Source organism: Zingiber officinale, chromosome 6A, assembly GCF_018446385.1.
Source record: "Zingiber officinale cultivar Zhangliang chromosome 6A, Zo_v1.1, whole genome shotgun sequence".
NCBI lineage: Eukaryota > Viridiplantae > Streptophyta > Magnoliopsida > Zingiberales > Zingiberaceae > Zingiber > Zingiber officinale.
In genome coordinates, this window is record NC_055997.1 from 35,347,862 (window position 1) to 35,372,026 (window position 24,165).

Sequence of the window (24,165 nt, forward strand, 5' to 3'; positions counted from 1 at the left end):
CATTGTTCTCAAAAATTTAATTACTCTTTCAATTTAAAGTCGAGGGACTTGTGTTGGACTGAGGTATTCGTTGTTATGATCCTTCCATGCAACCTCCACCGTATCCATCAGTTTCTTAACAATATGCTCTAACTGTCCCAAGACGAGGATGAGACATGGATTCACGTGGATACACTCCTCTGCTTGTCGTAAGCGATGGAGGCAAGCTCCGCTGGCTATGAGAGCGCTCGAGTGCCTAATTTCATTCGACCCAAGCGAGGGGATTTTAAAGCTATTTCTCATATGCTTTGCGTGTGACTGGGAGATTGTCTCTGATTGAGGGTTGTGATTATATCACGCTCGTGATACCGAATCATCTATCATTCATTTTTCCACTCTTTTGTTGTCATCGTTTTTGTAATGAAGTTGAATAGGAACAAGCTACAAAAGTAATTTCTATAATTATAACTTTCTATTGTAGATTGTTTTTTTTTACTTTAAATTAATTGACAGCAGAAAATTCATCTCCACGGCTAATGAAGTTGAATAGGAAAACATTAAGACGTAGCAACGAAGTTTCGATCGATATGCATGCAATCGATATATATACCTACTCATATCGATATATATTCCTATTGACAAAGAAGTCGTGGAAATGCATCCGGAGAAGGTGAGCGCCGATGTCGTCAGTCTTCAGGACATCGGCATTGAAGGCTTGCCTGATGAGGGTTTTGTCGGTAGGGTAGGTTTGGGAATAGAAGCCAACTAGGAGCTTGGACGCACCGCCATTGTGGACATATTATTATAATATGTCCTAAATCGTGGTGTCCACGGATTAGATTTGCACCAGCTCTCCATGGAAATTAAGGGTATATAAGGTATGGTGAGAGGTGACACGAATTTGTAGGATCGAAAAGAATTTAGATATCTACATATTTACATGATATTGTCCACTTTGGACCTAAGCCCTCATGGTTTTGCTCTTGGGTTCTATCCAAAAGACCTCGTGCCAATGGAGATATCTTTTCTTTTTATAAACCATGATCTTTCCCATGTGTTTACAATGTGGAACTATGTTTGCAACCTTGCAAACCCAACAATCCTTCCTTTTCCTTTCTTATTGATCCTTTCTTATTTTTCTCAAAGTACGAGCAAAAAAAATCGATTGTTTTAGCCAAGCAATTGATTGCCGAGTCTAAAATTTTAAATAGAAATATTTGAAATATAAATAATTAATAGTCTTAAACTCGCGACTTTGTCAATTTAAATCGATTAAGTTTTATTTTAATCGATTAATATTATTTTTTTTATTAGTTAAGTTTTTTTTTAATGTTTAATCTGTTTCGTTGAAATAGAATTCGAGGGGAAAAAAATTCTGTTTCGTTGAAACAGAATTTGAGAAAAAAAATTTAAAAAAAAAAACAAAAGAAAAATGCTACTGTTTCATTGAAACAGTAAAAGAAAGGAAAAAAATTAATATTTTTTTTAAAGAAATAATTAAGGGATTAAATATTATTAAATAATACTATTTAATTATAGAACTCGAAGCTTTAGCTTTTTAAGGAAGGGTTCTATGTATAATCATGTAGTCGCATATAGTAGACTTTCGAATCGATTGGGATAATCGATTGGATCATACCAATCGATTACCATAAGGTATCAATTGATTAATAAGTCTAATTTTGTATTGTTAAGGCTGATTAAGTAATTTCTGTTTAAATTAAGTTTCTAGTATTTTCTTGGGTCTATCTACACAATGTGCTACTAAGTTGAACTAATGTGCTAGCCCAAAGGAAGGCACCATAGGTAGGTTTAGTGCATTTTGTATTCGTAGACATATATCTATGCTAAAAGTAATCGGCCCAAAGGAAGGTTACTTTTATGCCAGATATATGCATAAAGTAACTTACAACTATAGAACAAAATTTTATTTTGTTCAGATCATGCACAAAATATGTCGGTCCAAAGGAAGACATATTTTGTGGTCGATTAAGGTTGTTGTAAGCTATGGACCAAAATATAACTCATATAAAGGATCATATTATGCGCACAATGGGTCGGCCCAAAGGAAGGCACATTGTGTGACCAATTAAAGTTTGAGTTATATTAGAGAGTATCGCTAACAAATAATGTGTCGGCCCAAAGGAAGACACATTATGTTGTACTTGGTATCTCATAAAAGAGCCCATTTATATGCATTTAAAATTTTATTTTATTTGCATAATTTTATATTACTTATATGTTCTTGGCTTTAGTTAAATTGTGAACTTAAATAAATTTCTCTTTTTAATTTCAGTGCAATCTGTAACTGCTAGCATTAATAACATCCCAACACTAGCTGGTTCAAATTTTGCTGAATTGAAAGAATATATGACCGTAGTCTTAGGCTGCATGGACTTAGACTATACATTAAGGAATGATCGCCCCACACCTTTGACAAGTGCTAGCACTATAGAGCATAGGGCTAAATTTCAGCTGTGGAAGAAATCAAATCGTATGTGTCTAAGTATCATGAAGCTTTCCATACCAGCACCAATAAAAGGCTCAATAATAGAGGGAGAAGATGCTAAGAGTTTCCTGGACCAATTAGCAAACCGATTCACCTCAAATGAAAAGGTCGAGACTACCACACTTCTTACGAAGTTGGTAACCATGTGATATAATGGTAAAGGAAACATAAAGGAGTACATTATGGAGATGTCCAATATAGCGACAAGTCTGAAAGCACTAAAACTCGATATGTCTGAGGGTATGTTAGTGCATTTCGTCTTGATGTCTCTACCTGCACGGTTCACTCCTTTTAAGATATCATATAATACTCAAAAGGAAAAGTCGACATTGAATGAGCTTATTACCCAATGCGTGCAAGAGGAGGAGAGACTAAAGATTGAGACATCTGAGAGTCCTCACTTAGCATCTGGTTCTCAAAGTACGAGCAAGAAATAAAAGAGGATCAATAAGAAAGGAAAAGGAAAATAAACTACAAATTCTGGAGGCAATGGTCATAAGGAGCACAAGAAGCAGGATAAGAAATCCACCTGTTTCTTTTGCAAGAAGAAAGGTCATATGAAGAAAGACTGTCTCAAGTACGCTAACTGGTGTGTAAAGAAAGGTAAACTTCTCAACTTTGTTAGTTCGAAAGTCAATCTAGCTATAGTACCCACTGACACTTGTTGGATAGATACCGGTGCTACTACTCACATAAGTGTCACTATGCAGGGTTCTCTCAGGAGCCGACTTCCGCTTGATGGTGAAAGATACATCTATACAGGAAATGGAAAGAAGGCTAAAGTTGAATCGATTGGTGTTTTTAGGCTTTGTTTAAGAACCAATGTCTTTCTGGATTTAGAAAAGATATTTATTGTACCGCCTTTTCGACGAAATTTAATTTCAATTTCATATTTAGATAAATCAGGTTATTCTTGTTCATTTAGAAATGAATTTTTCAGTATTTTCTTTAATTCAGTGTTGGTTGGCTATGGTTCCTTGGTTGATAAGCTTTATAAATTGAACACCTTTACTCCTACAGTTGACAACGTGATAATGCATAGTATAGGTACAAAACGTAAATTAACTAACGAGAATTCTTCCATGTTGTGGCATAGGCGTTTAGGATATATATCCAATCAACACCTAGAAAGGTTAATATCACAGGGAATTCTCGATTCCCTTGATATGTCAAACTTTGATGTCTACATAGAGTGTATCAAGGGGAAGACCACTATCAAAAGGAATAAGGGGTCTAACCGTTGTAGTGATGTTTTGGAGCTAATACCAATACAAGAAAAACCCTCATAGACATCGGTGGAACAACAACGGTTTTAAGCAAAAACCGATGTCTTTGAGTATTTTACACCAGTTTTTCCAAAAACCGATGTCTATGAGCGCAGATTTTAGCTCATAGACATCGGTTTTTTTAGCCGATGTCTATGAGCGCCTTTTTCATTAATAGACACCGATTTTAACTGCGGTTTTTAAAACCCGGTGTCTATGAACCAAAATTTTGGCGGACTTTCTTAGCGCGCTTTTTTTTGGGCTTCTCCTCGCCAACCATAAATCGAAACCCTAATCCTCCGCAATGGATCTCTCGACGGTGATGTGGATGGCGGCGGTCGTCGGCGCTGTAGCGGTCTACGGCGATTTGGGGAGTATCAGAGCAGCAACATAATAAGAAGGTTGAGGCGACCATCTTCTCACATTGCACTCAGATGTGCTCAACCATCTTCTCACATACTCTCCCCTCTCCGTCAAGGTATTCTCCCCAAACCCTTCAATCCTCTCCGTGTGCCTCGTTTTCTCTCGATCTCACGGCGATGTTTTTGATGTAGGTCGAGCGGATATGGTCCGGATCCAAGAACGCTCGATACTCCGACCGCTTAACTCTCTCAATCCCCTTCTGCCTTGACTATATCAAATATGAGAATAATCGAAGACCCCCGTATTTGAGTTATTATCGTTCTTTTTTTTTTTTTTTTTTTTTTGGCCCTAATTGGAATCGGATTCCTTTCAGGGTATGTAATCTACAATGCGCTCCACAGCGTCGGATGTCGTCTTTTCACTCCACCCTACTTCCGCGCTCTCATTGTCCAACCCGCACCCCTCCGCTCTTCACTCTCCCTCTTTTGTTAGAGTTCCTGCGATCCGCTCCTTCGGCTAAGCGCAAGATGGCCAACCCTTCCTCCTCTTCTTGCCAATCGCGTCTTGGTTTCTACAGATTTGGGCATCGGATGTGGTAGGCTCGTTGTATTTATAACCCTAATCTGCTAAATATGTTTTTTTAGCCTTAACTAATTATTTATGGCTTCTGATTCAGCTGTTCTACGAGTCGTTTGATGAACCTTTTGATGGTCGATGGATCGTCTCAAGGAAGGGGGACTATGGAGGTACCTAATTTATCATCAGATCGTCGTTCGAATGTGTATCTGTGATGTTTATTGGTAAATAGCTAAGGTTCCAAAGCTTCCAATCGGTTGCTATGCTTTATGTTTTCCTGTGCAAAAACCTGTTTTGTTTTGTGATCGAGACATGATTTGGGCATTTGTTTCTTGATATCTTTGATTAGAACGAGTGAATGAACCAGTAAAAGCTCGAAAAATCCACGTCGTCAGAGAAATGAAGATCCAGAGAAATATAATGACGACAAGCAAAGATCGACAAGATCCAACGACAGCAACCGTGAGAGTAAACCTGCTGAAAGAGCTGTGAGAAATCCTACATCAGACAGGAGGTTGGCATCGGAAGGTACTCCTGGAAGAATTAGATCAAAGGCCAATACAACAGAAAGATATTCTTTAGAACTTTATTATGCAGTTGCATGTTCCAGCTCTTGGTTCAACATTCACATCTGATGTACATGTCGGAGAATTGGAAACCCGACTAGATGTTGATTTTGCATCTTCAAGAGACTCTACCAGGTCGTTAAGCCATATTTGGAACTTCAGCCTTTCAGATCTAACAACCGACTGCGAAAACTTAGGTAATCAATGATATGATGTCACAAGCAGAATTATTTATTAATCGATGACTAACACATTGATCTCCTATTGCTGTTTGCTTTATGGAAGATCTTGGAGCAATTGGCGGCTACAGTGGCTCCCTATTCCTTTCATTTGGTTCAGATCTCTTGCTCGATTTGCCAGTTGAGGATGATGTAGGTAATTAACTTAGTTTTAGACTCAAAACCATAACATCACAAGTTCTGAAAATTCTAGTTGGATCTTCAAGTTTTAAGAATGCTTTGAATTCCACTTGAGCAAATACTGATAAAGAGGATTAATTCCAAAACAAAAATTTAATTCACTCAAAGTCTCAAACACAAGAATTGACTGACATGCTTTTGATTTTTTTTCGTTTATGTTTCAGTTGAGTATTTTGCTGATCAAATAAGTGGCTCGAGCTTGCAGTCAGGTGAAGATAAAGCATATATAAACAGGGCTGAGGAAACAAATTAGTGGACCTCCAGTAATAGTTCATACAATTTCATTGCCTTTTCCATAATCAGAGAGCTTAAACTGCAACTATGTTCTACTGTTAGAGATTTAGTTAGTGCAGGTATCAAACAAAAGGAAATGCTGTTATTCTCAGCAATGTATTATTATACTCACTGAATCATGTACAGGACAAAAAAATCAACTGAAATACCCTAAACTTGTAAGATTTCACTGTCAACCTCTTCATCGATAAGTCATGTTCAAACATTGTGCAAGGCTTGCAAATGACTGGCATGATTTCCAATTTGGAAGTGAAAAACCAGTTATGCTAATGGTGCTTATCTGGATGGCAGCCTTCTCATGATGATGTAGCAGTGCCACCTTTTGCTGAGTGGGATGAGAATGATCTAGTGTCCAGTGAGAAGTACACTGGCATCTTCAAGTTGATAGCTGAAAATAATCAAAGAACTCCAGGAACCCCGTATCAGCCACCGGAGCCAAACATTTAACCGGAAACTACTACAGAAGCTCAGGTAATCACCACATCATATTTCCTTAACAAGTTGCTACAGAGACTAGTTTACAATCATATTTGTAGTAGAGACTACGATCTTTACAATGAGAAATCTCAAATGCAGCAGCTAGATGTGCTGCAGTAATAGTTGCATTTGACTAGTAGTTGCTGCACATCGTAACTGTCCTGATTGTAGGAGGAATCAGGCTTACAGAGGCTTCACTTTCTGCAATTGAAGCTTTATGAACTCTACCATTTAACCGCAATGGTTTTCCTGCTTAACTTCTTTGCTTCCTCATATTTTTCCCAATTTTTTGCTTCCGTTACAATAGTAGGCACTCATATTAACCGGAACTAAAGTTGTGTTTGCGGAAGATATATCCAAGATAAAATTATAGTGGAAGAAATGATTCATAGAATCTACCTCCAAAAATTTTGAGATCTGCCTTGGCTATTTTTTTTAAATGTTGCTATTATTGGTTTCTAGTTGCTGATCAGTCATGTAAATTTGTTGTTTATGAAAAAAAAAGTTGCAGTTTCTTAGATATTTTATTCTTTTTACTGAATTTTGCTTCTGTAAAATGCTTTACCACATACACCATATTTTTCTCTTCCATTTACTTCTTCCAGAGTTTACTCTTAACTTACTGCTTGCATTACTAATCCTTTCTTAACCTTCATTGATGGTTTTTTTTTTTATTTGAAATTACCATAGCTCATTCTCATAAATGGGATAATCTAGTGACTTTGTTTTCATGCATTTTTTACCTTTTCTATATGTTGTTAATAATAGATGACAATCTGAGAGATAACACTTTATTTTTGGTAACTCCAGTTGTTATTGTATAGGGGATTGAAGTATGTATGGTTCCATCTGTTGATAGGGTAAGTTCCAATAGAAATTATACTTATTGTTTGTTTTGTGAATAATTCAAGTATATGAATGCTAAACCTCTAATTCTTCATACTGCATTAAACACTCATATAGCCAGAGGAAGTAAAATTTTCTGTACGCTTAATTGATACGGACATAAACAAGTTAGTTACATCATGCAATTGGAAACATCAGCAGAAGATGTTTCAAATGTGTAGATCAAATCAGTTGTCTTATAACAGATTATTTCAAATGTGCAGATCAAAGAAGCTGAGCAAACAAGTAAAAATTACCAACAAAAGATTACTTATCTCATTTTCAATCTCTATTTGAGTAATTTATAGTATCTTTAATTTCCCTTATGTAAGCAACAAGCTGCTTTATATCCATATTGACTATTTTATTCTATTCAGGTAAGAGAACTGGATAATTAATTAAATGGTGAGAGGACAACCAAGAAGGACAACCAAGAAGAATATTTGTATACTATCTATTACCTTTTGATGTTGTAAGAAGAATAGTTATGTGTAATTTGTGAATACTGACTTGATGTGCACAATATCTATTATCTTTTTATGTTGTAAGAAGAATATTTATGTGTTGGTTATATGGATATTGACTTGGTGTGTTTAGATACATCGGTGCATTTTTATTTGTGATTTTCTTAGTGAATTAATAATATTAACTTAATTTTATGATTTGCTTGGTGATAATATTGGATTTTTATTATTTCGGAAATCAAATTTGTGTCATTAAACAATACTGATATTACATCAGTTTTTCACCGCTGCAAAACCGGTGTCATTAACTAATATTACATCGGTCGTATACTGCTGTCTAAACTGGTGTTATTAATATATAATATTACATCGGGTTTACACCCGATGTCATTAAGTGATACTATATCGGTTTTAACCCGATGTCTAAAATGGCAGACCTTTTACATCGCCTTCATAGACATCGGTCGAAAATGTAATAGACATCGGTGGAAAACCGATGTCTATGAGGGTTTTTGTTGTAGTGTACATACAGATATTTATAAGACATTCCCTAAGGCATCTTGGAATAGACACACATATTTTATTAGCTTCATAGATGACTATTCCAGATTTGGCTATCTGTACCTTATTTATGAGAAATTCCAATCTTTGGACATGTTCAAAATTTTCAAAGTCGAAGTTGAACTTCAACTAGGTAAGAAAATTAAAACTATCTGATCCGACCGTGGAGGTGAATATTACGATCGATATGATGGATCGGGTGAACAACGTCCAAGACCTTTTGCGAACTACCTTGTTGAGTGTGGAATTGTACCTCAGTAGACCATGCTTGGTACACCCAGTCAGAATGGTGTAGCTGAGCGTCGCAATCGAATCCTAAAAGACATGGTAAGAAGTATGATGACTTTAACTTCTCTACCAGAGTCCTTGTGGGGTGAAGCACTAAAGACTGCAGTTTACCTACTTAATAGAGTACCTAGTAAGGCAGTAACTAAAACCCCGTTCGAGATGTGGACGGGTAAGAAACCTAGCATTAGGCACTTACACGTCTGGGGTTGTCCAGCTGAAGCTAGGCCTTACAAGCCTAATGAAAGGAAACTGGACTTAAGAACGGTTAGCTGAAATTTTATAGGATACTCTGAGAAGTCAAGAGGGTATAAATTTTATGATCCCTCTAATAAAACCTTCTTCGAAATGGGAAATGCCAAGTTTATTGAGGGCAGTGGGAGTAATAAAATCAGGGAAGTATCTTTTAAGGAAAGCATTGGCGATCCTTCTATTGTTACTACTAGTGCGATCAGTAGCGGTATGGTTACCATACCAAACATTATGGGTATCACACATCCAGTGAACGTAGTGAACCAAGATATTCCCATGACATCTCCAATGCAATTGGAGGAACCTGCCACTCAAATTGAAGTATTATTGCCTCATATTGATGAGCAAGTACCTCAACCACCTCAAACACAAGTGCCTTTAAGGCAATCCACAAGGGAATTTGATTTCAACGCATCTTTAATTGGTTCATATCAACGCATCGAGCCATATTCGAAGCATATCCATATGAGAATTAGATTTCTTTTAACCAACTACATAAAGCTTGTTTACCATCTTTGTTCAATGTATAATAAGCTTTTGGAAACTTATTGGTTGTTTCATTCTGATGTAACTCTGGCCTGTTGACTAGTTCTTTTAATTCCTCACGTGATTTTGCAGTGTCCTTAGTTCTTTCAGGTACATTCATCACAGTGTTGAAGATATTATCAAAGAAAATTTTCTCAACATGCATCATATCTATGTTATGTCGAATGAGTAGATACTTCCAATAAGGCAGCTAAAAAAAATGCTCTTTTTCTTCCAACCACACTTGCACTTCCTAACAAGATATTTATTTATCTCATCAGAATTAGACTGAGATACAGGGAGAAATCCATAACTATCTATTTGTTCAATGATTTTTTTCACCTGAAGCATGGACTGTTGGGGGAGGTTTTTTTACTACAACATTCTTTAGAAAAATTTTCTTATTTCGCCTAAAAGGGTGATCAACTGGTAAAAATTTATGGTGATTATCAAACCAAGATACCTTCCCACTGCAACGTAATAAAAATGCATCAGACTCTGTCATGCAATGTGGCCATGCTAATTTACCAGCCGTGCTCCATCCCGACAACATTGAGTATGCTAGAAAATCACTGATCGTCTATAATAAGGCAGCATGCAATGTAAAATTAGTTTTTCTTACAACATCATAAGTCACCGACCCTTCATTCCATAATTCATTCAGCTAGGCAATTAAAAGTTGCAAGAAAACATCTATCTTATCTTTGGGATTGGTTGGACTAGGAATAAGCACTGTCAGGAACATAAATTCATGTTTCATGCACATCCATGGCGGTAAGTTGTACGGTGTAAATATAACTGACCAAGATGAATATTGTTGTCCCGACTGACCAAATGGTTGAAATCCATCTGCAGAAAGTCCAAATCGCACATTACGTGGTTCCATTGCAAAGGAGGGAAACATAGTATCAAAATGTTTCCATGCAGGAGAATCACAAGGAAGACACATTATACCTCCTTCGTGCTCATGCTCATGATGTCACATCATTTGGCAAGCTATAGTTGTAGATGCATACAAGCGTTGAACTCTAGCAGTTAATGAAAAATAATACATCACTTTCTAAGTAATATTTTTCCTCTTCTTCCTTGGTATGGGAATACGATACTTAAAACGAGGGTAAGTACAAATTTTACATTCATTCAGATCACTGTCTTCATTCCAAAATATCATGCAGTTGTTTATACAATAATCAATCTTCTCTATAGGTAAACCTAAACCCCTGACCAATTTTTTTTGTTTCATAGAAGCTATCAGTCATTATGTTATCAACAGGGAGCAACTCTGACATCAATTAACAGATGTCATCGTAACATATTTCAGAAAAATGATGTTCTGCTTTCATATTCAATAACCTTGCAATAGCTGATAGTTGAGAATGACCAGAAGGAATGTCTTCCCACACTTCTCTTTGACTAGCATTTAACATTTCATATAGTTACTGATATTCAGGTGTTGGTATTTCATCTATATTGGAATAACCAACTGCATTCATCGCATCATGAACCATTGATTGCATTGAAATATCAATATTATTTGATGTTTCAGGAGCGGTAACAGTATTCCCAGAAGACGAACCACCAGAAGGCCCAATTGATTCATATAAATAAGGCTCTCCGTGATAGTACCAATTGTAGTAATTTGACACAAAATTATTTCTACATATATGCATTTTAACAGTATCTTCATCATGGAAAGCTCTATTTTGACATTTTTATGATTGTACGGATATCGTAACTCAGCACCATTCATACATTCTGGATGACTTATAGCAAAGTTCACAAACTGTTTAACTTCAATAATAAAATCATTTCCGATAAATCCATTTTCTATTCGATTGTACATCTAAGGTTTGTTCATATACATTATTATCTAATGAGAATATAATTTGAAATATTATTATACATTGGTTCATATCGCTTGACCTCCTCTACCCGGAGTTGTTAAAATTGGAGGGATTTACGGTGGCCGTGGAGACACTCCTCTGCTTGTCGTAAGCGATGGCGGCAAGCTCCACTGGCCATGAGAGTGCTCGAGTGCGTAATTTCATTCGACCCAAGCGAGGGGATTTTAAAGCTATTTCTCATATGCTTTGCGTGTGACCTAAAATGAAGGATACTGTACTGGTTGCCCCCCCCCCCCCCCCACACCAAAAAAAAAAAAACTCAATTTTCCATAGTAGAAGAAGAGAATGAATATTTACTTGAAGACCAACATCGACCAGTAGTTTAGTATTCGATGAGGTTACACAGCTCCGATTAATGATATAACCTATTTGGCTCTTGATCTAGAAAAATGGAACCCATAAATGAAGAAGTTGGCCCAAGTTGACTCGGAGGCACTGAACACCCTTTAATGTGGGTTGACAAAAGGAAGAACTCAATCAGATCGGACCGTTCAAAAATTCAAAAGAGTTGTAGGACAAGCTAATTGAGATACATGAAGGAACAAACGACGCCAAGATAACTAAATGACGCTAATGTAACTAAACAACGCCAAGCTAATTGATCACTCAATTTAAATGTAGACAGAGTAGCCTCATATTGTGAATGATGGTTGCATTTGATTTTAATCACTAGCTAGCTAGAATTTGTAGGGTGTGACTCTCTTAAATAGGAACATATACACACACACATACACACTAGCGAGTGATTATGCAAACGCATTGCATGAGCTAGGTCCCTTATACCAGGTGGGACAATGCAGGTAGAGATCCGAGGGAAGAAGAATTTGCCTATAGAAAATAGTTTTAATTTTTGTGTATTGCGTCTACTTTTATTTTTTTTAGTGGGATAATACTCTATATATAATATAATACATGAGCGTGTGTAGGTAACAGAATATTAAACTGATAAGAACAAATACTACACTTAATTTTAGCCAAAAGGCCGCCCATAAATTGGGTAAGGGTGTGTCGCTTGAGAATTCCAACAGTAAGATATTGTAACAGACCCCCCCCCCCCTTTTAAAATTAATTTAATATCATACTTGATCTTTAGTCAAAAAGTGAAGAAAAGTATGTTTTCTAACATCGTCGACCCAAGATATTTATAGAAGCTTCTCTGCTCGTAGTGTTTCCAATTCTAAAATGTGGGACTAAAGAGAACTCTAGATTTCTAATTAATTAATGAGAAAAATTATTAATAATATGCTACATTTGAGTCTCGAACTCTAGATCCCTGATTGATTAATGAGAAAAATAATCTAGATCACTGATTGATTAGTGAGAAAATTTTATAATAATACAGCACAGTTAACTTTACATCCCTGATTGATATATTTATAAAAATTACTTATAAACTATATATATATATATATATATATATATATATATATATATATATATATATATATATATATATATATATATATATATATATATATATATATATATATATATATTTCATCATAGTTTTAGAATTAGTGTATGAATCGTTTGTATTTATAATATTCTTCAATTGTTCTCGAAAAGTTAATTACTCTTTCAATTAAAAGTCGAGGGACTTGTGTTGGACTGAGGTATTCATTGTTATGATCCTTCCATGTAACCTCCACCGTATCCATTAGTTTCTTAACAATATGCTCTAACTGTCCCAAGACGAGGATGAGACATGGATTCGCTTGACCTTCTCTGCCTGGAGTCGCTAAAATTGGAGGGATTTGTGGTGACCATGGAGACACTCCTCTGCTTGTCGTAAGCGATGGCGGCAAGCTCCGCTGGCCATGAGAGCGCTCGACGCCAAGCTAATTGATCGCTCAATTTAAATGTAGACAGAGTAGCCTCATATTGTGAATGATGGTTGCCTTTGATTTTAATCACTAGCTAGCTAGAATTTGTAAGGTGTGACTCTCTTAAATAGGAACATATACACACACACATACACACTAGCGAGTGATTGTGCACACGCATTGCATGAGCTAGGTCCCTTATACCAGGTGGGACAATGCAGGTAGAGATCCGAGGGAAGAAGAATTTGCCTATAGAAAATAGTTTTAATTTTTGAGTATTGCCTAAAATTGGAGGGATTTGTGGTGACCATGGAGACACTCCTCTGCTTGTCGTAAGTGATGGCGGCAAGCTCCGCTGGCCATGAGAGCGCTCGAGTGCATCGATCAATTTCATTCGACCCAAGCGAGGGTATTTTAAAGTTGTTTCTCATATGCTTTGCGTGTGACTGAGAGATTGTCTCTGATTGAGGGTTGTGATTATATCACGCTCACGATATCGAATCATCTACCGTTCATTTTTCCACTCTTGTGTTCGTCATCGTTTTTGTAATGAAGTTGAATAGGAACAAGCTTCGAAAGGAATTTCTATAATTAACAACTTTCTATTGTAGATTGTTTTTTTCTTTTACTTTAAATTAATTGGAAGCAGAAAATTCATCTCCACAGCTAATCATAAAATAGAGGAGAGCTGAAAACAATAAACGATACTGATAATCGAAGTTAGCTGAGACAAATATTCTCTCGTTTCTTTCTACTTGCCACCCATTCCATAAAAAATAATTAAAAAAAATAATGGTTGCTTTTGGGAGATCAACAATGGCGGTGTTAGCGCCCTTAACTATTTATTCTGCATGGCTCTGTGGTAGCAGCTAAGCTCCGCATTGGCTTCTACTCCCAAACCTACCCTACCGCCGAGACCCTCATAAGGTAAACCTTCAATGACGCTGTCCGGAAGACTGACGACATCGGCGCTGACCTTCTCCGGATGTCGTCAGTCTTCAGGACATCGGCATTGAAGGCTTGCCTGATGAGGGTTTTGTCGGTAGGATAGGTTTGGGAATAGAAGTCAACTAGGAGCTTGGACGCACCGCCATTGTTGATCTCCCTCAAGAAGCCAATCTTTTTATCTTTCTTATTTTTTGGACGGGTGACAAAGTGGAAGAATCGAGCCCCTATTTATAGGAATCGTGGTGTGCACGGATTAGCTTTGCGCCAGCTCTCCATGGAAATTAAGGGTATATAAGGTATGGTGAGAGGTGACACGAATTTTCTAAATAATGAAGATTTAGGACATATTATTATAATATGTCCTAAATCGTGGTGTCCACGGATTAGATTTGCACCAGCTCTCCATGGAAATTAAGGGTATATAAGGTATGGTGAGAGGTGACACGGATTTTCTAAATAATGAAGATTCAGGATATATTTTATAATATTCGATCATATCCATATCCTTGTGCGTTTTCGATTTACTACCAAATTAGTTGGGTGATTTATTCTTGGATGCAACTCTTCGAGACATTTAATTTACTAGTGGAATAGTCGTTTTAGAGGAATTAAAATTTAGATTTTATTTTTTTTACTAAATCTAAAAAAATAGTAGAATGATTGATAATGGAATAATTTTTGTGGGATTTTATCTATATTCTCTGTTCGTGGATATTTCATGCCTCTATTGTCCATCCATATAAGTTATTTACCAATATTATATGAATTGACTCTTACCTACAACTCCAACTCCACGGATAAACTGCATGCTCTGATTATAATAAAACACATTATCATATTTTATCAAAAAGCTTCTCCAGCATTTTTTGATACATGTGCATCTAACCGTGCTATTTTGTTTTTATAAAATGTCAATTTTAATTATTTTATTTAGAATAGGGATCTTTAATAATTAATTTTAATAAAATAAAATAAAATTATATTAATATTTTTTTATATTTAAAATAATTTTAAAATTTATTAGTAATTTTAAAATATTTTTTTAATACTGTTATGATTCTTTCTAATTTCACATCTTCGGATTAACAACATCGCGAGCAGAGAAGTTTGATCGACAACATTAGAAATCATACCTTTGTAAGTTTTTTGGCTAAGGTCAAGTTTGATATATAACTAATTTTATTAAAATTTGGACCCTTTAATAATTAATTTTGATGAACCCTAAAATTAAATTACGTCAATGTCTAAATTATTTTAACTTTTATCAAACTATTGACTACCTATTGTTTATATAAGAATTGAATTTGTCAATAAATCATAAATATTATTTTGTATACCTGTGTGTTTGAATGTTATGAAGTGTTTGAATGTTATGAATGACGATTGTAAAACTATTAAGGCTTAAAATGTTGTTTCATTACATGTTTGCTACAATTAACACGCCATGAATGGCAAACATATATCATGATGGCCTCTTATGTCTCCTTTTATAGCAAAGTTAATTATATTCATCCTAGATTTTTTTTTTCACTGTTCGTTTATAGGTTATGAAAGAAGTATTTAGTAAATCAGTTGGACTAAACGTTAAAGAAATCCTAGTAGATTAGGTAGACAAAGAGGTAGGAAGACCTAGTAGGTCAGTTGTTAGATCGAGGGATAAGAAAATCTGCTGGGTCAAGGATCAGAGATCAAATGGATAGGATTTTCACTTAAGGGAGCCTGTAGTCCTTCGTTTGAGGGGGATTATTAGGGTTAAAAGGTCGCAATGTTACAAATAAAGTCCCATAAACACATGGGCAAGGTCATAGGGTTCTATAGGGTTCTAAGGGAAAGATATCTCCATTGATATGAGACATTTTAGATAAAACTAAAAAATAAACTATGAGGGTTTAGGCTCAAAGTAGATAATATTATATAATTGTGGAGATATCTAAATTTCTTCAGTCCTAACATTTTTCTCATATTTTAAATAATTTTTATACTGACATGCCATAAACAATATTACATGTTACATTGCTGAAAATAAACCTTCTAGAAAAAATATAGAAACTATAAAAATATAATGGAACTTAAGAACATTTATTATTGCATTAAGAGTACTATAAAATCTACACCTTAAAAATTCAACAACTCTTCATTTGTAGATCATGCATTCAAGTTTGCATTAAACTTTGTATATATCTAAGCTCGTATACAAGAATTCAAATATTGTAAAATACCTTTCCCTCCCAAGCTTTTTAAGGTTAATATGGTATATTAACTCCCCTACAATTTTCAAGATTAATAAGTGAGAAGTTGAAATACATTATTACAAAACTTCTCGGAGGGGGGGGGGGGGGCGTGAGGGTTGGAATTGATGAAAATAATTAATTAGAACAGATGTAGATGACTCAATAGTTGATATTCGTTCGGATGTGAACAATGAAACAAATGATGAAAATTTTGGTTATTTTTTATATTTTCTTTCATTACATTGAAACAATCTTTTGAGATGGAATATCATGTGTTTTCTTAAACCATAGAGGTAACTATTTTGGAGCAATAGTGGGCTATTGCCCATTAGAAAATTCTTAGACCAATTAATTTGTTTGTTTAGATTTAAATTAAATATGATGTGTAATTTAAAAGATTTTAAAAATTCTATTAGAAATTATTATATATTTTGGTTGTCCTGTATGGTTGTTTTTTTTTATTCTTATGACAATTGAAGCTTGTCAATTTAGGTACAAATAGAAAATGCTTATAATGTATATATCATCAAAGGCTGACTGATTGAAGACTCTTCGTTAGCAAAAATGACTCTAAATGATCCTGTGTGTCAAAAGGAACGTCAACAATTGGGCCAGGGAAGGGGTTCCCGGCAGACACTTCGACGCTCAAGTTAATGATCGAGCTAAAGGCAATGAACAGTAGTAATAGATGAGTAGAATTGCGTAGCCTTGTATAATATAAGCATACCTGCATATGTAGATGGAGATTCTCTTTTATAGTGATATTGTTGGTTTGTGCATGAATCTCAAAGCATTTTCAATAAAGGACAGACCATAAAGGTGCTTTGACACCTTTCCCAAAATGGACATGTAATCTCTGTGTTTGGAATAATGGAAGCTTCTAATGTACCGTTTGCATATGGAATATTCTTTGTCGTCCTTGGCACAAAATGCTAAAAAGAAATGTGAGACCATTGGGTTGAGGGACTCTTAATATGCATAGCTAGCAAATCGACCAAATTCCTCCTATAGTCCGATCGACTGTCGATTGCACGAGCAACTAGGTCAAATTTGAGGAATGCTATTGTCAAGGACTCGTCCTTCGCTCGCCCTCTCCCTTTTACCCCAGAGTTTGGTCGGACTGAGTGCCTAGTCTGCCCGACCAAACTATAGGTCCAATCGGCTAGCTTACTCGACCAAAATAGTTAACTGCGCTAACCTCATGTGATGAAGAGGACCTTGCTCTAGATGGCACTGACTCGGCTTAGAGTTTCATCAATACTGAGGGCTCGCTGTCCCTGAGTGTTGACCCTACCTTGACTTTGACTATCATGTTAGTTGACTTTCTTGACTTCAACTTGACTTAGAGGCCCTGCCTTATTTTCCATATCAAATGCCTCCCCTTCAAGTCTACGAGACTTGAAGGAGGCTGTTGTTGGTGCAGGAAGCATCCGACGATTGAACCTATGTTTTGATTATGTCAAAGGGTTCAAGTTAAGTTGTTTTGTTATCTAATGTGCTTGAATAAGCTTTGCAGGAAAGTCCTAAGTGTTCTTAGGCAAAAGTTCTAGCTGTGGTTAGGCTGGTGAAAAATCTTAGGGGGTGCTAACCCTAGGTGGTGGAAAATCCTAAGGGAGGGGGAGGGGGGGGGTAACCTTAGGTCCTAGGGGGTGGTAACCCTAGGTGGAGGAAAACCCTAAGGGGTGGCAACCTTAGGTTCTAGGGGGTGGCAACCCTAGGTGGCGGGAATCCTAAAGGAAGGGGGGGGGGGGTAACCTTAGGTCCTAGGGGGAGGTAACTATAGGTGGCGGAAAACCTTAGGGGATGGTAACCCTAGGTAGAAAGTTCAGTCGGTTTAGAGGATTGCGCTAGCATCAGATATGCTCTCCTGAGTGGCGTAGGTGAGGACGAGTTCCCCGCGGAGGGAACAGTAGGCGTCTGTTCGACCTAGGGTTTCCAGTCGAAAATCTAAAGTCAAAACCGGACAGTCCGGAGACCGTCAAAATATTTATGTTATTGTGTTTATTATGTGCTAACTTTGTCTTGCAGGATATGTTGGTATTTTTGTGGATTAACATGTTTACAGGGACTAAAAGGCAAAGTGTGCCTCGGATGAACAGTACCCGAGGTGCCCTCATAGAGCTTGGAGGCGCCTCGAGTGCAGAGGAGGAGAAGTGTGCGCTGCAAGGCTGGAGGCACCCTCACGGAGGCTTGAGGCGCCTTGGACAGCCTTGAAGGTGCCCTCAAAGAGTATGGAGGCGCTTTCAAGAGAATCAGCGAGGACTTCTTCAAAGCTCATCCGCGCGGCGGATTTGGTGCGAATGAGGGCACCCTCAAGGGGATTGAGGGCGCCCTCACCAGGCTATATGAGAGGGTCTCGACCAGCACTTGTATTCAACGTATTCTGAGTCATCCTGCAGCTGTGCACTGCTAACGAGACGATCCGACTAAGCTACAACAAGTCTCCGACGACCCGAAACTACAAATCTTCAATTCGTGTTGTTGGTATAGCTGTTTCAATACTGTTAAATTGTAATACTCTTGTAACCTTTTGCGCGATATAGTTGTTGCCCAAAGCAAAACGCTCAACGAGCGTGGGCCTTGGAGTAGGAGTCGCCCTAGGCTCCGAACCAAGTAAACACTTGGTGTCTTTTGTGCTTGTTTTCTGATTCCGCTGTATTTACTCGAACGTTTTTCGATTACGTTAAGTGAAAGCCATGAGCGTTATTCACCCCCCTCTAACGCATCTCGATCCAACAATTGGTATCAGAGCAGGGTCGCTTCGATTTAGTGCAACCACCAGTCAAGCACATTTTTCGTGGTAATTTTCAATTTTTTGGAGGGAACGTCTGACACGACGAAGTTGGTCCACCTTCCGATCAGATTTTTCGTAATCAAATTTTTCTCGAAGTTTGTGCAACACCACTCGAGATCGTATTTTATTCTTATTTTAAATTGCACTACTAATCCATGATCTATTCCTGGGACAAGTTTTTTTGTTTATTTTGTGTGCAAGTTTTATCGTCGATTTTATGGCACTCCAAGAAGGCTACACTACAGCCCGACCTCCGCTCTTCACCGGAGAAAATTTTGGCTACTGGAAGAGTCGGATGGAGTCGTACCTCCAAACAAATTTTGAAGTCTGGATGATCATCAAAACTGGTCTGGACCTTCCAATGGACAACGTTGGCAAACCAATTTCGTGCGAGAACTGGGAGGCTGCACTCATAAAGAAAGTAGAAGCAAACGCCAAAGCAACCTGTACACTTCAGTGCGGCCTAATGAAGGAGGACCTGAACCGCGTCGGCCTGTTCTCGAGTGCTAAAGAACTATGGCAAAAGCTGATCTAGTTGCACGAGGGAAATGCAGGAAGGTGAGACGGCTAGCTAGCTCCATGCCCGGATACAAGATCTACTCAACGGGCTTCACGTGATCGGACAAAGAGTGGAGAACTGTGACATCCTAAGGTATGCCTTAAATGCCTTTCCAAGGAATACCTTGTGGGCATCCTTGGTAGATGCTTACAAGGCTTCTAAGGATCTCTCCTTAATTAAGCTAGATGAACTTTTTGCTGAATTTGAATTGCATGAACAAGTTAACGTCCAATCAATCGAGAAAGGTATAACTTTGATTGCAAGTACAAGCAGAACGCACGAACCAAAACCAAGATGCAGAACCGAACAAGAGACAGAAGAAGAACTCTTCCAGTTGGACATTTAATTTTCGTTCTTCCATTCGGTTCAAGTGGATGTTATAATTTGTTACTGATGATTTTGGGGTCCCTTGTTTTTTGACCGGACATTCATTCATTGAACCATCACTCAAACCGAGTTGACATCACTATGGCACCTTGGAAATAGGGCATGTCACTCATCATTAATGTTGAACATGATGAGCACGCCTTTTTATCATGTCTACTTATTGCCTTCCATCCCTCATAAATGTTGCTTGTGTGTAGAGCCGTCAATTTAGTTTGGGTTTGTCGGGTTGGCCCGCCCAGTCAAACAATTTAAGCGGGCTGGATTGGAATTTTATCAACCCAATCCGCCGTGGGCCGCCCCGCCACGGGTTAGCCCATTTGGCAGCTCTACTTGTGTGTTGCCATATGTCGAGCATCTGTTCAAAGAATGTCTGACATGACAGACGACTGTTGAGGTTTGATGTCACACATAACTGTTCAAATTCAATGGTCCAAATAAAATCTATTTCTTCTATACCCTTCATCGGATGACTCTTACGAACTCTCAATAGGGTTTTTAATGTTCACGGTTCGATGGAACTTCGTTGTTCTCGCATTCTTCTATTTATCTTCTTCCTCTCTATTTCTGGTTTACTGTCACCGACGATTGCTTGAACCCTCTATTCATAGGTTCCTTTTCTTTCCTCCCTCCATTCATCCTTCTCCTTTTTTCAATGGCTTCCGCTCCCCCTCTCACTATTCATGGGATCTAGTATACCCCCACCTCCTCTGACTTCAATGGCGAGGAGGTGGACCAAATGCATCTCACCTATCACATTCCCCCTAACCATCGCCTCGTCATTGCCTCTAGCCCCGACCACCCCCATCTTCCCCTAGTCGGTTATCTCACTTTCATCAAGGACCAATTCCTCACTAGCCTTATTTTTCCTCTGCACCCTTTTTTCTCAGAAGTTGTTCTTATTTTCATATCCTCTTGTAATAATTAGCGCATAACTCTATAAGATTACTATATGGGGTCATCATACTATTCCATCTATACTAAGTCCTATTACATCCTTGGGTCTTCCACTATTTTTATTACCTGAAGAAGTCTGAGCCAGGCTTTTTCATCTTCCATGTCTGAGTGGTTGTGGTATTTTTTGATAAAATGCCCTCGTCCAATAAAGGTTGGAAGTCTTGTTGGGATATGCCCGATGCGGTGTGTGTTAAAAACATGTTTCATAAATGTGCACAGTAGAAGACTTAACGATAAATAAACTAATTTATTGCATCATACACACCATACGCATGCAAGATACAATCATACATACAAGATCATAAAATAAAATGAAATCGAATAACAATTATTCTAGGTATACCTTACGAATGACCTATAACAAGAAGGGCATCGACCTTTTGCGACATTATCGAACCTTGCCTCTATTAGTATCCACTCCAAGCTCTTCAAGACAATTACAAGAGAACAAGTTTCACCTTCGGAAGGTATTAGCCACGAGCGAAGGAGAAGGATCAAGAATAGGAAGAAGAAGCAAAAGAAAGATCTTCTTCTTTGGGTGGCGCATGGCAACAAGAGGAGAACATATTGTTGTGGTCGGCCGCAAGAGAGAGGGAGAGGGAGGCATTGGGTTTAGGTTTCCAAAATCTAAGCAAGCCAATAATGAATTGTGTATTAATTCTCTCTTAACCATATCAATATATAGTTCAAATACAACCCACTATGCCTTAACTAAAAATTAACCTATTAACCACTTGGTTTGGTTTATAGCTAAATCAAGTTGGTTCATGACTAAACCAAATAAGGTTCAACTCTTTCATAAGAGACGTGGCCCATCCATGCTTATGTTCTGATAAATATTTTCATATTTATCTTATGTATGGTCTAACCAAACATTTATCTCTTGATCTAAAAATCCTAATCTCTAAATTATTTTACATCTTTTAGACACAAATAGTGTGTGTGACCCAATAGGTTCCTGATTTATCTTGGTCATCCATAATTAATTACTTAATTATAAAATGATCATGAGTGACACCTAGTAGTACATCATGATCCCCAATTAACCAGAAAATCATAGTTGATCTTGTTAGATTTTGAGGGATGTCCTAAAGTAATCACCTTACCATTTTTACTAAATATAGATTCACTATTTGAGTGCATATTATATGTTTGATTGTCTTAAACTCATTTACTGAATGTTCGCAATTCATTTCATATCATGAGAGAAATTGTGATTGGATCACAACTATTGATTATCTCAATATATGCAATTATGAATGTATTGGAATTTCCCTAGTGAGGGTTATACTCCTTAGTTCACCAAGCAGCTATTTTCTCACTGGTTAGAGACATTGGGATGCCGAGAGTTAAATATGAATGCTAGTTATGGTAACTAGTTCATTGGAGTGACTCACTGTAAGACTTCATATGGTTATCTATATATATAGATATGTCTGTGAATCTCTTACTACAGCTCGAGTGCAAGTTTCCTTTGACTTGAGACATACAAGTCATCTTGGTCATGGAGACTTATACTTGACATCGTAAGCAAGCACCTCATTAAGGTGTGGACCCAGGATGATTGGATATAAGTTGAAATGCTCGAAGATGTTTGGATAGCCCACAGAGGATTCACCGCTCCTTGCGAGGAGACATATACCCTATGGCCACTCGTTAGGATTATTACTCAAAGTCTTTGGCCAAATCATCACATGTTAAGAATGCGAGACTCTTAGACACATGTACGAGTAATTTGAATCCGTAGAATGAGGAAGTATTACTTGGACTAGGTGTGACATACTCAGTCTAGTGGGGACAGACACATAGACCATGTCCTGAACCAAGTGGTATAAGACGAGTGGAAGGAACAAGGCACGCCCCACTGTCGCTGCCGAAGGGTTTAGAATTAGTTCTAAGATCAACTATGATTTTTTTGTCTAATTGAGAATCATAATGTACTACTAGGTGCTACTCATGATCGTTCTATAATTAAGTAGTTAATTATGGACGACCAAGATAAACTAGGTACCTATTTGGTCACACGTACTAACGAGTCTCTAAAAAATGTAAAATAAGTTAAAGAATATGATTCTTAAATCAAGAGATAAATATTTGGTTGGACCATACATAAGACAAATATGAAAATATTTATCATGATGGAAGTGTGTATGTGTTACATCTCTTATGGTAAAGTTGAACCATATTTAGTTTAATTATAAATTAGTCATGAACCAACTAGATTTAATTGTGAACCAAAACAAGGGGTTAGGACTAAGTTTTGGTTAAGGAATAATTGGTTGGATTTGAGCTTTCTAATACAACTCATTGAAGAGGATTATATATAGATGTAATTAGGAGAGAATTAATGACAAGTTTCATTATTTTGTTAATTGACTTTTGAAGACCCAATCCTCCTCTCCCTCTCCTCTCTCTCCCACCGCCAACAGGAGGGTGCTCCCTCTTGTTACCGTGACCACCACAAGGGAGAAAAATTCTCCCTTGTGTGCTTCTCTTCTTCTTCCTCTTGATTCCTCTTCTTCTCTCCTGGCTAGTAACTTTTGAAGGAGAGGCTTGTATTCAAGAAGTTGTTTTGAGGAGCTCGGCATGGATATGAATAGAGGCAAGGTTTAAAAACATCACTACGGTTGATGCCCTTCTCATTAGAGGTCATCCATAAGGTATACCTAGCGTAAATTTACTTTTCATAAAATTTTAATTATGGGATCATGTTTGACATGTTGTATCCTTGTGTACGTGTGGCATGTGTGAAATAATAATTAGGAATTATTATTTTATTTTATGTTGTGCATGTTTGCGAACCGTATTCTAGTACGCACCCGCATCGGGTATATCTATCAGTGGCATTAAAGTCTGATCGTGCTTCAACATGAGCATAAAATTATTTTATGGTTCGTAATTAGCGTTGTAATTAATTTTAGTTTTTTTTGGAATTATTAAGATTTTTCTATTTTTGGAAGCTTCCTAAATTGTTAAGAAATTCTATTTTTGGAAAGTTTCTACTATAATTCTAGAAAAATAAATTTATAAAGATTTTTTTAATTTAGAAATTATCATTTCTAAAATTTTTTAAAATTTTAAGAAATATTCTATTTTTTAGAAAATTTTCTAATTTGTTAGGTATGATTCTGAAATTTAAAAAAAA

At 37.0% G+C, this 24,165-nt stretch overlaps 1 protein-coding gene and 1 pseudogene across 9 annotated transcripts; one reads left to right on the top strand and one right to left on the bottom strand.

Moving 5' to 3' along the window:
* The first annotated feature begins 4,157 nt into the window (after nt 1-4,157).
* LOC121996274 lies at nt 4,158-7,838 on the top strand. 9 transcript variants are annotated; one of them, XR_006116010.1, is made up of 8 exons: nt 4,163-4,231; nt 4,308-4,711; nt 4,793-4,862; nt 5,042-5,455; nt 5,544-5,633; nt 5,842-6,030; nt 6,098-6,129; nt 6,263-7,838. XR_006116010.1 is itself a non-coding variant. In XM_042550188.1 (5 exons), the coding sequence occupies exons 3-5, from the start codon at nt 5,284-5,286 to the stop codon at nt 5,928-5,930; spliced, it is 351 nt and encodes a 116-aa protein (XP_042406122.1). In that variant the 5' UTR covers nt 4,488-4,711; nt 4,793-4,929; nt 5,042-5,283; the 3' UTR covers nt 5,931-6,031. The 9 variants fall into 9 exon arrangements, 3 of the variants coding, with proteins under 3 accessions (XP_042406122.1, XP_042406121.1, XP_042406120.1); XR_006116006.1 differs by lacking the exons at nt 6,098-6,129; nt 6,263-7,838 and having other exon boundaries at nt 4,159-4,231; nt 5,042-5,220; nt 5,290-5,455; nt 5,842-6,031; XR_006116007.1 differs by lacking the exons at nt 6,098-6,129; nt 6,263-7,838 and having other exon boundaries at nt 4,159-4,231; nt 5,042-5,220; nt 5,303-5,455; nt 5,842-6,031.
* Nucleotides 7,839-12,205: 4,367 nt separating this feature from the next.
* Nucleotides 12,206-12,323, bottom strand: LOC121999042 (annotated as a pseudogene).
* Nucleotides 12,324-24,165: the final 11,842 nt, after the last annotated feature.